The sequence below is a fragment of the Bombina bombina genome, chromosome 1 (genome assembly GCF_027579735.1).
Source record: "Bombina bombina isolate aBomBom1 chromosome 1, aBomBom1.pri, whole genome shotgun sequence".
In the NCBI taxonomy this organism is placed as follows: domain Eukaryota; kingdom Metazoa; phylum Chordata; class Amphibia; order Anura; family Bombinatoridae; genus Bombina; species Bombina bombina.
The window spans coordinates 97,415,218-97,432,719 of record NC_069499.1 but is presented as its reverse complement, the minus strand read 5'-3'; the positions used below and the strand labels follow the sequence as shown (position 1 = coordinate 97,432,719).

At 38.4% G+C, this 17,502-nt stretch overlaps 1 protein-coding gene across 1 annotated transcript in view; it reads left to right on the top strand.

Moving 5' to 3' along the window:
• The window catches only part of CHGA (chromogranin A), a 54,629-nt gene extending 49,186 nt beyond the window's left edge, over positions 1-5,443 (top strand). Inside the window, exons 6-8 of the mRNA XM_053689393.1 lie at positions 492-899; positions 2,343-2,764; positions 4,878-5,443. Of these exons, the coding sequence (XP_053545368.1) occupies positions 492-899; positions 2,343-2,764; positions 4,878-4,961 (914 nt within the window). The 3' untranslated portion in view covers positions 4,962-5,443. The remainder of the gene's footprint in view (positions 1-491; positions 900-2,342; positions 2,765-4,877) is intronic.
• Positions 5,444-17,502: the final 12,059 nt, after the last annotated feature.

Sequence of the window (17,502 nt, the reverse complement as noted above, 5' to 3'; positions counted from 1 at the left end):
ATAATATCTAAACAATAATAATCTTATCTATTAAAGGGATAGGAAAGTCAAGTCCTACACTAGTGGGAGCTAGCTGCCGATTGGTGTCTGCACACTTTTCTCTTTTGTGATTGGATAACTTTACTGAATGTGTTCCGCTATCTGCCAGTAGTGCAATGCTGTTCATTCAGAAAAGAATAACAAGAGAATGAAGCAAATTTGATAATAGAAGTAAATTGGAAAGTTGTTTAAAATGTTATGTTCTATCTGAATCACGAAAGAAAATGAAATGCTGGAGTTTCCTATCCAACTAATTGCATTGCACAAGGAAGTTGAATTTTGGAACTGATTTAATTGTTTCAAATCATTGTTTTAGTCTCACAAAATGATTGTTACATGGATCCCAATATTTGTAAAAAAAAACCCAAGACATTCTCATTGTAAATTAAAGTTTTTCTAGAAACTATATGAATCTAATAAAAAAAAATATTATTGTCTCATTTGTTTTACAGGAAAGTCTGAAGAAATCCCTGCTGAGGATCATGAGAGGTCTTTTAACGGTAAATCAGCAGAAAGTGCTAATAGGCAACCTGAGGAAGCAGGGAAGACAAGTTCCGAACAAGAATTCCCAGAAAACAGTCGAGAGGATGACAATGGTGAGGAACTGGAAAGTAATGACATCAGTAAACGAGAAGAGACCTCCAGGGATGAAGAGATAGACAATCGCATCACAGACGAGATCAACAAATTACCCACTGAGCCAGAAGTATCAGAAGACACCAGTGAATCTCAAAGTTCAGAAGAAAAAGAGGTTTCTAACATAAATGAGAAAAATATTGAGGCTTCTAAAGCAGATGACTCAGATAACGATAAATTAAATGAAACAGATGATGAAGAGGATGACACCCAACAAGAAGACAGTATGTTTCAAGAATAGAATCCAAGTTTCCATTTACTGTTAATTCATAATTACTGAACTGTGTAATGGAGTGACATAAATATGTACTTAACATTTCTAAATTATTAAGATTCATGCAAATTAATTTAAATAATAAAAAATATAATTATGGCCTTCAAAAAACAAAATATATTAATTATAGTTAATTAAATTAATTAGTTGAGATTGAATAAAGCCCCCGAGAGAGCTACAACAATGTGATATGCAACATGTTGATTCTCTCTTTGGTGTGAATTTTGAAACGTTTATATTCAGGAACAAAAAAGAGGAACATTATGTTACATTTTCAGTTCATCATAAATGGAATATGTTAACACGTAGTATTCATGTCTAGCAATCTTAGATTTAGAAATATAATAAGCAAAGTAAAAGGACATTACATTTAACCTTAAAGGGACATAACACCTACATTTTTCTTTTATAATTCAGATAGAGAATATAATTTTAAACAGCTTTCTAATTTATTTATATTATTTAATTTTTTTTTGTTCTTTTATTGAAAAGTAGGAAGGTAAGCTTAGGAGTGTGCACGTTTCTGGATCACTATATGGCAGCAGTTTTGCAAGAATGTTATGCCTTTGCAAGAGCATTAGATAGCAGCACTGGTTTCTGCTGTGTAGTACTCCCGACACCTACCCAGGTAATAGGTTTGATAATAGAAGTAAATGGTAACTTTTTTAAATTTGAGTTACATATTAATTAACTTAATTAATTAATTAGCTAATTTAATGTACGAAAGATAATTAAATATTAGGTAAAATAGCTCTAAAAATTGTGCTTCTCTCATGCTCTCTATGGAGACTAGAAGTAAAATTATATAGTTATTTATACTGCAATTGATCTGATGGACTACAAGGAACACACTAATTGCTTAGAGTAGTGCACCGATTCATTTACACCTAGTCATGAATGGCAACAGTTATAGGACATAAGGTAAACACACTCAATGGGGGTTTTAAAGTGGTTTATTTTTGTTTGCAAAACCCTGCACATTGTACTGAGAAGACGAATGTTTAACATCAATTTTGTATGTAGATCCTTTGCAATGCAGTGCTGACTGCTTAAATATTTTAATTCTTGAAGGCCCATTATAGTGCAAAAATATCATGCTCTAATTAATTAGAGCATGTAACTTTAGCACTAGTGACCCTACAACTATATTTTTAACACCCGTTATAGGTTTAAACACATAGTTAAAGTAGTGTCTGGGACCCAACAGCCTGTGACCCAATCAACAGCGGTATTCGCCAAATACTGCTCTTTGACTGCCACTGCTGATTGTCTCACCAGCAGTTCATGGTAATTATCCTGACTAATTAGAAGTAATTTATGATCTAGTATGTTTCATCAGTATAACAGTTCATTACTATGTATAGCATTCACATTTAAAAATTATTTTTTTTAGACTCCATGAAGCTCTCTGAGGATCAAGATGAAGATAAACAAGAACATATGCAGGAGGACGAAACCAGTAAAAATGATGAAGATAAGGAGAAACTTGAAGCTGGCAACTCCCACCAGAGTCTACCCAAGAGCGAAGAAGAGACTTCATCCAAAGAACTAGAAGATTCTAAGAGGTGGAACAAAATGGATGAACTTGCTAAACAGTTGACATCCAAGAAATCTTTGGAGGAAAATAGCAGTGAAGAAGATCCAGATCAATCCATGAAAAATCCACTCAAGGACAACTATGAAGCCACTAACCATGGAAGTGTTGACAGACAACCATGGCAGACATCAACAGAGGACAGTGCACCCCAAATTGCAAAGAGACCAGAGCCAGAAGAAAGAAAGGAGGAAGAAGGGAGTGCAAACAGGAAGACTGAGGTTGGTGCTGTAACCATGAATTGATTCAGATAGAGCATACAATGTTAAACAACTTTCCAATTTGCTTATATTATCAAATTTGCTTCATTCTCACTGTATACTTTTCTGATGAGCAGCAATGCACTACTGGGAGCCAGATGAGTACATCTAGTGATCCAATGGTAGGACGCATATATGCTAGCATTGCAGCTCCTGAGCCTACATGGTAGGCTTTTCAACAAAGGATACCAAGTAAACAAAGTAAATTAAATAATACAAGTAAATTGGGAAGTTGTTTAAAATGACTTGTTTTGACTGAATCATGAAAGTTTAATTTTGACTTCACTACCCCTTTAATAAATGCACATGCACCTTTGTCAATTTAATATACTAGGCTAAGAAATATTTTTGGGACATTATAAAGTGCTCTCCCATGCTGTTGTTGTAGATATTAGATATACCCAAGTGATATCTACCATTGAATGTCAAACAACTTTAGTGAATGTCAGAGTTTAAAGGGTCATGAAACCCAAAATTTTACTTTCATGATTCAGATAGAGCATACAATTTTAAACAACTTTCCAATTTACTTCTGTTAACTATTTTGCTTTGTTCTCCTGGTATCCACTATTGAAAAGCATACTTATTGCCTAGGTAGGCTCAGGAGCAGCAAAGCACTACTGAGAGCTAGCTGCTGATTGGAGGCTGCATACATATTCCTCTTTTCATTGGCTCACCCAACATGTTCAGCTAGCATCCAGTAATGCATTGATACTCCTTCAACAAAGGATACCAAGAAAAGCAAGCAAATTACATTAAAGTACATTGGAAAGTTATTTCAAATTGTAAGCTCTGCCTGAGAGCCTGATCTCAACCTCTCCACGCTGGCGAGATGATCCAATACGTCTTAGTACCGCGAGGTCCCTCACAAACTTTTTAAAAAGGTAGTTTTTTTTCTTGAGAGTTCTTTTACATCTCTATGTGGAGTTCTAGATGTGAAGGATGCTCAAAAAAAGCCCACAAAGATTTGGCGAGATTTTAATCATCATGAAAGAAAAAAAAAAAAAAATCATGTCCCTGCTCATTAATATGAGCTTTACAAATGATACAACAGAATTATTTTCAATTTAAATGTAAAAAATCTCAAGTTTAGATGCTGCACTTTCAAATGGATGACAGATTTTTCTTAAGCACTGGGTCCCTTTTATCTATGTGTCCCCTCACAAAAAATACAAACTAGAACTACAATGGTTGCAACCAAAAACTTTAATCTGATTGGATTAAAAAATAATAATAATTTAAAAAAAATCTACACAATAAAAGAGATTAAAATCCTGCGCACAACAGATCTAAGTCAACCTCATTTATAAACAAAAGTCCTGGGTTTTATTTATTATTCTTCAGGTTGTTTTTCCTCTCCAAAAAGCAGACATAGGGGTCTATCTATCAAGCTCAGAAAGGAGCGTGACGGCCCGTGACTCGCCAGAAACAGCAGTTATGAAGCAGCGGTCACAAAGACCGCTGCTCCATAACCTGTGCGCCTGCTCTGAGCAGGCGGACAGACATCGCCAGAAATCAACCCGATCGAGTACGAACGGGTTGATCGACACCTCCCTGCTGGCGGCCCATTGGGCGCGAGTCTGCAGGGGGCGGCGTTGCACCAGCAGCTCTTGTGAGCTGCTGGTGCAATGCTGAATACGGAGAGCCATAGGCCTCTATTTAACAAATTCTGGCGGACCTGATCCGACAGTACGGATCAGGTCTGCCAGACCTCACTGAATGCAGAGAGCAATACGCTCTCCGTATTCAGCATTGCACCAGCAGCTCACAAGAGCTGCTGGTGCAACGCCGCCCCCTGCAGACTCGCGCCCAATAGGCCGCCAGCAGGGAGGTGTCAATCAACCCGATCGTACTCGATCAGGTTGATTTCCGGCGATGTCTGTCCACCTGCTCAGAGCAGGCGGACAGGTTATGGAGCAGCGGTCTTTGTGACCGCTGCTTCATAACTGCTGTTTCTGGCAAGTCTGAAGACTCGCCAGAAACACGGGCCGTCAAGCTCCTTTCGGAGCCCCATAGTTTGTCATGAGCAATCAGCTGACAACAGTCCATTGTTATATATTTTTTTGTTTTTTAGGATCAGGAACTGGAAAGTCTTGCAGCTATCGAAGCAGAACTGGAAAAAGTTGCGCACAAACTGCACGAACTGAGAAGAGGCTGAGCCATAAAATGCTGCAAAAGTCCTAAAGAAATGTTACAATTGCACCTTCCTTTCTCCACATGTAACCTTATTATTACCAGAACAGTCTATACTTCAATGCATTGCAGGATATTCTGCTATAATTGGGTTAATTATAGAATTAATTTATCACTAAAATGTATCTGTTATATAGCAGACAAATAATGCAGAAATAAGACTCGTTTGATTTCAATACACAGTGCTTGGCACCAACATGTCAAATCATTTTTAGCAACATCTGTGAAAATACTGAATCTAAAGTATGTCTGAGATTATTGGGCAGGGAGTTATTATATTTTCCTTTTTTTACTATTTTGTTTTTAAATTTAAATGCTTTTTCAATCTGTTTTCTTTAGATTGACACATCGCAATAACTTGTTATCTTTTGATTAAAGCTGGGAATTTGGGTTATATTCTATAAAAAAAATAATTTACAGGGAAAATAAAAGGCAAGATTTTTCCCCTTTCTGTTTTCTTGTGTAATTTAAATGTTATTCCAAGAAGAATGTATATTTGTAGTGAAAGCTAAAAAAGTGTTTCTTTCTAATTGTTTATATGATTTTACAACACTTTAATTAAAGGGACAGTCAAGTCCAAAAAAAACTTTCATTATTCAAATTGGGCATGCAATTTTAAACAACTTTCCAATTTACTTTTAAAGCTAAACCTAGGAGGTTCATATGCTAATTTCTTAGACCTTGAAGGCCGCCTCTAATCTAAATGCATTTTAACAGTTGTTCACCACTAGAGGGCATTAGTTCATGTGTTTCATATAGATATCATTGAGCTCATGCACGTGAATTTACCGAGGAGTGAGCACTGATTGGCTAACATGCAAGTCTGTCAAAAAGACTGAAATAAGGGGGCAGTTTACAGAGGCTTAGATACAAGGTAATTACAGAGATAAAACATGTTTTATTATAACTGTGTTGGTTATGCAAAACTGGGGAATGGGTAATTAAGGGATTATCTATCTTTTAAAACAACAACAATTCTGGTGTTGACCGTCCCTTTAATTGCTACACAGATATACAAATTACCTGGAGTATGACAATGCAATAAGATTTGGGAAAGGAGGTTGTGAATCTTGTGAATTACAGTATGTATATGTATTTATATATATATTGGAGCTTGGGGGTAAATTCCAAACCTTGTGTAATTAGGACAGGGGTGTAGTTAATTAAAAAATAAAACATATATATGTGTGTGTGTGTGTGTATATATATATATATATATCCACAACACAAACAGTGAAGACACAGGAAATTTTTAATTAATTATATTTAAACTTTTGAAAAATTTCCTGTGTCTTCACTGTTTGTGTTGTGGATGTATTACTGGAGTGCAAGCTCAGTTGGTTGACCCAGGAGGACGAATTCAGCAATTGCATTTATATATATATATATATATATATATATATATATATATATATATATATATATATATATATATATATACATATATATATATATATATATACATATACACACACACACATATACATATATATATATCTATATATACACATACATACATACATGTTAGCGTTCAGTGTCACTCAGAAGCTTGAAAGACTTATAGGATACTGTCAATGGTAAAAGGACATAAATGTATGAATAAAATGTAATTTTATTGCGATTAAATATGTACAATAGCTTGAAAGGAATTTCTAAAACAATTTGTTAGAATTCTGTCTATAAAATAGTAAAGGTATTGTTGTGGATATATATAAAAATCCAGAAGGTATGCCACCTCACCAAAAATTAAATACAATAACCAGGGTCCTAAGCGAGATATAAAATCAAACAGAGATAATATAAAATCAGTTGAAAATGGTTTGCACTCACTTAATTTTTTGAATAAAGTGTCAATAATAAATACATTAATATTATTACAAATAGAACTCACATGAACTAGAGAGCAAATTTATTAAAGATAATATTTTGGGGAATATCTATACCATTGTATATTGGGAAATGTGCATGGTGCATGTTCTTTACATGAGACAAATCTAGAGAGATTTTACAGTTAACAACTTGAAAGGCTCGGAAGATAATAGAATTTTGTGATATTTAGGACTTTGAATCAAATTTACGAAAATTAAACAACCCAATTCATAAAATAGTATTATTATGGATGATTAAAGACTTCAAGAAAGAAGAGCTTAACCATATTTAATTAGTCTAAAAAATAAGGATTTGTTAAAATAATTATCATAAATACATTTTAACCCCCCCCCCCCAATAAAAAAAAAATCAATTGATAAAAGGCTCAGCTTAAAGGAATGTTATTTTCACTCATGTGATGGCCACGTGTCTACATACCTTTAGCCATATGGTGTCCCACCATTGTGTTTGAGGGAGTAAAATGAATTTAAATTAAAACATAAATCTCAGCATGCAGTGAAGCTAGCATTTAAAACCAGACATTATAGTAAGAAAAATGATAAAAGTATATTCTACATGTGCTGGCAACTGTTCATATCACAGACTCTGTGGTGTGTATATTTAATTCATACTTACTAGACAGTATTTCAGTAAAAACTATTGGCTCATTTTATCAAGTGGTGGGTGAAAAATAATACCCAAAAGAGAACTTGTCTGTCTGCATTCACAGTAAACAGGCAGTGCTTACATTTATTATTATGCAAGTAAATGCTTGTGAAGCCCCACCCTCTGATCTCTCACAACTAATCGGGCAGGAGAAGGGTCTGTCAATCACCCCAGATTAATTATTCCTGCTTTTTAACTCAGGGTTAGTATTGGAAGGGCTCCAAAGCTGCCTTCAAAGCTTGATAAGTGGAGTCCTTTAATGTATACGTTACTATCCCTTATGCTCCATGCTATCTCCCTCTTTACAGCAATGATAGGATCTCTATATATCCCTGGTATACTCAGACTGAGTATAGCCCAGTCGAGCATGAAATATTGAAATAGTGAAATGGTTAAAACTAAATATGGGGGGGGGGGTCTAAGCAGTTGCAGTCTGTAGCTTTGGAATTAAATTAAAATAGCAGTACTTTGAGCTTTATTTTCCTCTGGTGGAATTATCTAAAGCCACAGAATTTTCGTATGGGAAGTAGATGCATACATTACAAAAGTGCTCAATAAAAATGGTAATTTAAAAATCATAAAAAACAAGAAAAAAATGTTATTGTTAAGATGCATCAAAAATCGTAACAAAAAGTGTTCACCAAAAATCATATTTGATCAAAAACCTAAAATTTGCATGTAATTTCAGGAATAAATTGTATTAAATATGCACAGAATAAATGCAATTTCACTGGATGTGCAAAAAACACATAGAAGTACAAAATACCTAGCATTATTGTTGTTGTTCTGTAAAATTAGCTGGTGTCCAATATATGAAATTATTTAAACATATTTGCTCTACAGATCTCACTGTTTTTTCTAGCAAATTAAAAGGTGACAAGCTTTTATCAAAAATACTCAAAGCATTAATTACTCTGAAAGGTAAACCTATGCATATGGAAATAACAGTGATTTTAAAGTATTGTGCACTGAAAAAAAGCATAATTTTATTTGTATTAGGCATACTATGTATGTATTGGGTACTTGTAAAGAGCAGCTAATCACCCATAAGGGTCTCAAGGCGCTGCTCATTTTATCAACCTCAGAAAGGATGAAAGGCTGAGTGGACCTCGCCGGGATTGAACCTGCAACCCTTGGTCTATTACAGAGCTTAGCCACAGTGCTTAGCATGCTGAGCTATCTGTCCGGGGTCTCCCTGTGTACTTCGTTGTCCATTGCAAACTTTTACATAGCAGAGAGCTCTCATTATTTCTATGGCAGACATCTCGCCACTTGCAGGGATAGCCCATTTTTCCTAGAATTCCATGAGGACTGGCCCTGTGAGTGTAAGCATGGAAAACCACAAATTTTTTAGCATCAGTCTCAAATAAACTGTTAGATAGATAGATCGCGAGTCAGCCATTAGGGTATTTGTGGTGGTGGTGGAGGTCACGGCTAAGAGCTAATTTTAGTAAGATGCATAAGCACAGTGCAGTTAGATCTATTTTAAGTTTGGGAGGTTACAGTTAAGGCTTATTATGATGGAGGCATCAGGAGGTACAGTTAGGTTTATTTGCTTGGGGAATGTTAATTTAAGGGTTAATTGTGAAGGGTGTATCAGGCCAGAGCTGGATAGGGCTAATTAGTTATAAAACTGCATGATACAGGTACCAGTGCTATAGTAGTTGGGTAAGCTGGTGTCAGATAGCTGGCCTTAGAATTCTGCCATAAGAACTATTATTGTAGGAGAAGCAAATAGTGTTCAGTCACTAAATAATAGTAGTATTATCAGGTTGCTAAATGGAGCTTCTGTGAAAAATCTGCTGTTATTTATTTTTTTCTAATTACTTCATTACAGCCTGTTGAAAAGGATCTTCGCCATTGTGTTGAGCTTTAATGATTTTCTGAGCAATCTGAATAGCCATAGTTTTTTAATTAGTTAAAGGGACATAAAACAAGTTGGAATAGAGACAAAATATAATAAAATGCACTTGAATTACTTTACCTGCAAATTTATGCTGCAGTGTCTCACCATTAACCCTTTCATTTTAGTTTCCGAATTGTAAAGCTCTAAATTCCCCCACACATTTCCTTTTTTGGCTGTATCTATATCTATTGTTGCTTTGGTAGAATGCAGAAGTACACAGTGATTATCTGCTGGAGCATGCCTAAAAGGTGTGAACTCAGGTGAAATACAATGCCTGCATCTAAACACTGATGGGGGGGGGGTGGAGTAAACTTCTCTAGACAGCATGACTATTTAAGTATTTTTGCTTATTTTTGAAAATTATTTTAAAATACTTGCCAGCAATTTTTTTTAATTTTTTTGTTATGCAAACTATTTTTACTTAATTAGCACTTTTAGGATATGCACAGATCTCAACATGTTTTATGGCACTTTAAGTTGTCTGAATTATGCATACAAGATCTTTCTGTCAAAAATGCAAAAACCTACAAGAGACAGACTGCCAGGATCGCCAATAAAACTACAACGTTAAAGTTTACCCTCACTATTCCTGTCCACTAGTCGGAATCAGGTGGAGGGATGCCTAAAACAGGAGTGACAGTGACAGAAGTATACTTAGAACAAACAGAGGCCGGGTGTAAAGACCAGGGTTAACCAACCCCCACCAGTCACATGTTTTGCACAGAAAGGGTTAACAGACAAATAGAATTATACACAAGCAAAGAGTTTTAAAAATAAAAAGGAGAAATAACAGATTTTATACTTTACTAGCTTAGTTGTCTGTGCCAGGGAGATTGGAAGGAAAAGATGTTCACTCACTCTGTTGGTATACAGCCCCCCATGTAGAATGAACAACTTATATTGTTAGACACAACATTTTATATCTGTCGCTCTGATATCAAATTGCTTGACCCAACCTACTTACAGAGGGGCCAGAAATATCCACTCCCCTCTTTTGCCAGAAGTATCCACTCCCCTCTTTTACGACATGTCATAACGTTCAGAGTCTTTGGCTGAAATTATAGAACACCTTATATCTTCTGTTATGTATATCTAACCCATACACACAGATAGGCAATCCCCTTTCTTTTGAAGTCATTAGAAGTCTTTTGATACCAAACACCATATATTTTGCATTCTTTATGTTTTTGAGGCATTATAATATATAAAAGTATATTTATTTGCAAGACTGGTTGTCCTGTCAATGACCTCAGTATAGTTCCTGGATAGAGGCACTGTGTTCCATCATTTGGTGCTGAAAGGTTGGGGCCAATAAACTGAAAAACTAGACCATAAAGTTCTCTCTTGTGGATCTTACAAACAATTTATTAAGACTCTGGCTTATCTAAGGGAAAACACAGCAACACATTTCTTCTAAATAACAAATGTTTTTAGCTTGGCTTATCTACGGGAAAACACAGCAACACATTTCTTCTGAAAAAACAAAGTGAGGTATTCATGACACCGGGGTTGCAAGAGTCAGGGGAAAAGCTGGTGGTTAGCAAGGCAAAGTTGTTAAGCAATCTGAGGTCAGGGCTGTACAAGAACAAGCAGACAGAGAACAGGTATAATGCTATAACAGGTAACTTAGTCAAAACAAACAAGCAACGCAAAAGCAGACTGACACTACTTGCATGAGTGCATAAGCATAGTATTTTATGACGCTGACCTCCTGGAAGGCAAGAAGAGCATGCATGCAGATAGCGAACATGAGAGAAAGAAAAAACACCTGTCACACTGCTAGACCCAGAAACATCTCCACATGGGTGCAGCACACGAACACCAGCAGCCACCTCCTAAGAGGTGGCCTCCTGACCCCATCGACCAGAGATGAACACCCACTGACCCATCAGGATAGGTACCTAACAGTGCCCCCTCCTAAGAGTTGGCCTCCTGACAACACCCGGATGATCTAGATGGGCCACAAGAAATGCCTGAACAAGGGCATCTGGATGCAGATGGTCCACAGGCTCTCAAGAGCACACCTCAGGACCATACCCTTCCTGTGAATGAGGTACTCAAGCTTGCCAGCACTTACTCTTAAACCTAGAATAGCTTCAACCTTACACTCACACTCTCCATTCACAACAGGCATGGTGACTATGGGGAGGGAAAGGGTTTGAGACAAATGCTTTGAGGAGTGATGTATGAAACACAGGATGGATCTTGTAGGAAGCAGGCTGTAGTTAACAAGTTGCATAAATAAAAAGAGAGAAGGGCTCAACCTGGGAATGAACAATAGTATAATAGCTTGTTCTATGGCTAGATACAACCCAAGGAGCAGCCTCTTTTTGCTCAACATGTGCCTTTCACAGAGAAAAACTTTCCAGTAGTATATCAGTCTGATCTTGACTAAATAGTGCAGTTCATTCCCGAAATACCAGACAATCCCCCTCTGAACAAGAGAAACGGAAAACCCCAAATGTATGTTTCGGCCAAGTGTGGGCCTTGTCAGTGAGGTGCAGCCATATCCCTCTAGGAACACTAAACAACGGGTTCACATCTGTCTTCCCGCATCACCCTTAGGGAGACTTCCCTCAGGGTCATAATTTGCATAAATAAAAAGAGAGAAGAGCTCAACTTGGGAACAAACAATAGAATAATATCTTGTTCTATGGCTAGTTACCACCCAAGGAGTAGCCTCTTTTTGCTCAACATGTGCCTTTAACACAGAAGAACTTTCATGTAGTATTTTAGTCTGATCCTGACTAAACAGTGCAGTCCAGTCCCAAAATACTTGGCAATCCCCCTCTATAACAAGTTATCGAAGCCAAAACAGAGAAAGGTTCCACAAAATTAGCACCCTTGGTGGGACAAGTGAGTCTCAGATTCTTTGTAAATAGCCACACTTTATCTCCTACACTGTAGATTGGATCAGGTTTACATCTACAGTCAGTAAATGGTCTATACATTTATTGGGCTTTTTTTGTAGAGCTCCTGAACAAGGGTATGTATATTTCTCAATCTTTGTAAACATTCAGAAACTTCAGTCATAGAAGATGAGGTAGGCAGAGTAGGCAATAATTACATTAAAAAGGAGTAAGAGTAGTGGAGTCATTCTGGGAGTTGTTGTATGCAAATTCTTCTATAGAAAAAAGGAGAATACCAGTAACTTGTAATAAGTACAGTAGCATTGGAGATATTGTTCCAAAGTTTGATAATTTCTTTCATCTGACCACTACTTTGAGAATGATATGCAGTAGTGATTGAAGACTGAATATGCCACAGATGATAAAAAAATTTCCAGAAACAAGAAAGTCTGACTTTCTCTTTGATAAAAGCTGAGGCTGTTTGAGCAGCAGAAAGTAGGCGGTTAATTGAATAAAATGTGCCATCTTAGTTAGACAATCAATGACTACAATAATAGTATTATGACCAGAGAAAGAAAGCAAATTCACAATGAAATCCATAACTAATAAAGCCCAAGGTTTAGTTGGAGCAGGCAGAGAAACAAGAAGTCCACAGAAACTTGATACAGGATTTTTAGCCCTGGCACAAGTGTCCCAGGAGGAAACATATTTAGTAACCTTTTTCTTTAAGCCTGTCCACCAGAAATGCCGCTGTAGAACATGGATTGTCTTACATATACCAGGATGAATTGCCAGAGGAGCATTATAAACCATACGTAATATTTCTAGTTAAAAAGGAAGAGGTACAGTACATATAATTTGTTCTGAAAGAAGAACAGTCCATATTTCTTTTGACATTGGAATTCTACAGGTGGAACAGCTTGATCATCAGGTAATTGTTGGATTTGACCACAGACAAGAGTGGGTAGCAAGGAAATTATGAGATGGAAGAATGGACTCAGAGGTATCATTCGGCTGTGCATGAATTTGAGTGAAGGCATCTGCTTTTCCATTATGATATCCAGGCTAGCAAGTAATGCGAAACGGAAATCAAGAAAAGAACAATGCCCATCAAGCTTGACAGATGCGACAAGCTGTACAAAGGTATTTCAAGTTTTTAGTAGTTTGTATAGATGGTGAAAGGATGTTTTGCCCCTTCCAAAAGATGTCTCCATTCTGCAAGTGCAGATTTTATTGGCGACTGCTAAAGATCCACTACGTCATAGTTGACTTACGCTGGAGTTAGACATTTACAAAAGTAGGCAATTGAACGTAAATAATTCTGAGTTGGCTGACATTGGGATAACACAGCTCCCACAGCATGTCCTGAGGCATCAACCTCCTCCCAAATAAAATGGTGCTTGAGTGAACAGGCCCTTGAGCTTGTTAAAGGGACACTCAAGTCAAAATTAAACTTCATGATTCAGATACAGCATGCAATTTTAAACAACTTTCCAATTTAATTCCATTAACAAAAACAAAATTTATGCTTACCTGATAAATTTATTTCTCTTGTGGTGTATCCAGTCCACGGGTTCATCCATTACTTGTGGGATATTCTCCTTCCCAACAGGAAGCTGCAAGAGGACACCCACAGCAGAGCTGTCTATATAGCTCGTCCCCTAACTGCCACCCCCAGTCATTCGACCGAAGACAAGCAAGAAAAAAAGGAGAAACTATAGGGTGCAGTGGTGACTGTAGTTTAAAAATAAAAAACACCTTAAAATGACAGGGCGAGCCGTGGACTGGATACACCACAAGAGAAATAAATTTATCAGGTAAGCATAAATTTTGTTTTCTCTTGTAAAGGTGTATCCAGTCCACGGGTTCATCCATTACTTGTGGGATACCAATACCAAAGCTTTAGGACACGGATGAAGGGAGGGACAAGGCAGGAAACTTAAAGGGAAGGCACCACTGCCTGTAAGACCTTTCTCCCAAAAATAGCCTCCGAAGAAGCAAAAGTATCAAATTTATAGAATTTAGATTAGAAAAGGTATGAAGTGAAGACCAAGTCGCCGCCTTACAAATCTGTTCAACAGAGGCCTCATGTTTAAAAGCCCATGTGGAAGTTACTGCTCTAGTAGAATGAGCTGTAATTCTTTCAGGAGGCTGCTGGCCAGCAGTCTCATAAGCTAAGCGAATTATGCTTCTTAGCCAAAAGGAAAGAGAAGTTGCCAACGCCTTTTGGCCTCTCCTCTGTCCAGAGTAGACAACAAACAAAGCAGATGTTTGACGAAAATCTTTTGTAGCTTGTAAATAAAACTTTAAAGCACGAACCACATCAAGATTGTGTAATAGACGTTCCTTCTTTGAAAAAGGAGTAATACATAGGGAAGGAACAACAATCTCCTGATTGAAATTCTTATTATATACCACCTTAGGCAGAAACCCAGGTTACCTACCTTATCTGCATGGAAAATCAGATAAGGGGAATCACACTGTAAAGCAGATAACTCCGAAACTCTTTGAGCCGAGGAGATAGCTACTAAAAATAGAACTTTCCAAGATAAAAGCTTAATATCTATGGAATGCAAAGGTTCAAACGGAATCCCTTGAAGAACTTTAACAACTAAATTTAAACTCCATGGCGGAGCAACAGGTTTAAACACAGGCTTGATTCTAACTAAAGCCTGACAAAACGCCTGAACGTCTGGAACCTCAGCCAGACGTTTGTGCAAAAGAATAGACAGAGCAGAAATCTGTCCCTTTAAGGAACTAGCTGACAATCCCTTCTCCAATCCTTCTTGGAGAAAAGATAATATCCTAGGAATCCTGACCTTACTCCATGAGTAACCCTTGGATTCACACCAATGAAGATATTTACACCATATATTATGATAGATTTTCCTGGTGACAGGCTTTCGAGCCTGAATTAAGGTATCAATGACTGATTCGGAAAAACCACGCTTTGATAGAATCAAGCGTTCAATCTCCAAGCAGTCAGACGTAGAGAAATTAGATTTGGATGTTTGAAGGAACCTTAAAGTAGAAGGTCCTGCCTTAGCGGCAGAGTCCATGGTGGAAAGGATGACATGTCCACCAGATCTGCATACCAAGTCCTGCATGGCCACGCAGGGGCTATCAAGATCACCGAAGCTCTCTCCTGCTTGATCTTGGCAATCAGACGAGGGAGCAGAGGAAACAGTGGAAACACATAAGCCAGGCTGAAGGACCAGGGCGCTGCTAGAGCATCTATCAGCGCTGCCTTGGGATCCCTGGACCTGGACCCATAACAAGGAAGCTTGGCGTTCTGACGAGACGCCATGAGATCCAGTTCTGGTTTGCCCCAAAGTTGGATCAACTGGGCAAATACCTCCGGATGGAGCTCCCACTCCCCCGGATGAAAAGTCTACCGACTTAGAAAATCTGCCTCCCAGTTCTCTACTCCTGGGATATGGATAGCTGAGAGATGGCAAGAGTGAACCTCTGCCCATAGAATTATCTTTGAAACCTCCAACATTGCCAGGGGGCTCCTTGTTCCCCCCTGATGGTTGATATAGGCTACAGTCGTGATGTTGTCCGACTGAAATCTGATGAACCTGACCGCAGCTAGCTGAGGCCAAGCCTGAAGAGCATTGAATATCGCTCTTAGTTCCAGAATGTTTATCGGAAGGAGGGCCTCCTCCTGAGTCCATGAACCCTGAGCCTTCAGGGAGTTCCAGACTGCACCCCAGCCCAGAAGGCTGGCATCTGTCGTTACTATAGTCCATTCTGGCCTGCAGAAACTCATTCCCTTGGACAGATGGACCCGAGATAGCCCCCAGAGAAGAGAATCCCTGGTCTCTTGATCCAGATTTAGTAGAGGGGACAAATCTGTGTAATCCCCATTCCACTGATTGAGCATGCAAAGTTGCAGTGGTCTGAGATGTAGGCGGGCAAACGGAACTATGTCCATTGCCGCTACCATTAATCCGATTACCTCCATACACTGAGCCACTGACGGACGAGAAATGGAATAAAGAGCATGGCAGGAAGTTAGAAGTTTTGACAACCTGACCTCTGTCAGATAAATCTTCATTTCTACTGAATCTATCAGAGTTCCTAGGAAGGAAACTCTTGTGAGAGGTGAGAGAGAACTCTTTCCTTCGTTCACCTTCCACCCGTGAGACCTTAGGAATGCCAGAACAATGTCCGTATGGGACCTGGCGATATGAAAAGTTGACGCCTGTATCAGGATGTCGTCTAGGTAAGGGGCTACTGCTATACCCCGCGGTCTTAGAACCGCCAGAAGGGACCCTAGAACCTTCGTAAAGTTTCTTGGTGCCATGGCTAACGCGAAGGGAAGAGCCACAAACTGGTAATGCCTGTCTAGGAAGGCGAACCTGAGAAACTGATGATGATCCCTGTGTATCGGAATATGTAGATAAGCATCCTTTAAATCCACGGTAGTCATATATTGACCCTCCTGGATCATAGGTAGGATGGTTCGAATAGTCTCCATCTTGAAGGATGGGACCCTGAGAAATTTGTTTAGGATCTTGAGATCCAAGATTGGTCTGAAAGTTCCCTCTTTCTTGGGAACTATAAACAGATTTGAATAGAAGCCCTGCCCCTGTTCCTCCTTTGGAACTGGGAGGATCACTTGAACACAATGTAAGAATGCCTCTCTCTTTATCTGGTTTGCAGATAATTGTGAGAGATGAAATCTCCCCTTTCGAGATGAAGCTTTGAAATCCAGAAGATATCCCTGGGAAACAATCTCCAGAGCCCAGGGATCCTGGACGTCTCTTGCCCAAGCCTGGGCGAAGAGAGAAAGTCTGCCCCCCACTAGATCCGGTCCCGGATTGGGGGCTACTCCTTCATGCTGTCTTAGATGCCGCAGCAGGCTTTTTGGCCTGTTTCCCCTTGTTCCAAGCCTGGTTAGGTCTCCAGACTGGCTTGGACTGGGCAAAATTTCCCTCTTGTTTTGTAGAAGAGGAAGATGAAGCTGCGCCACTCTTGAAGTTTCGAAAGGAACGAAAATTAGTCTGTTTGGTCCTTAACTTGTTGGACCTATCCTGGGGAAGCGCGTGGCCTTTTCCTCCAGTAATATCAGAAATGATCTCCTTCAGTCCAGGCCCAAAAAGGGTCTGCCATTTGAAGGGGATCTTGAGAAGTTTAGACCTTGAAGTGACATCAGCTGACCAGGATTTAAGCCATAGCGCCCTACGTGCTTGAATGGCAAAACCTGAATT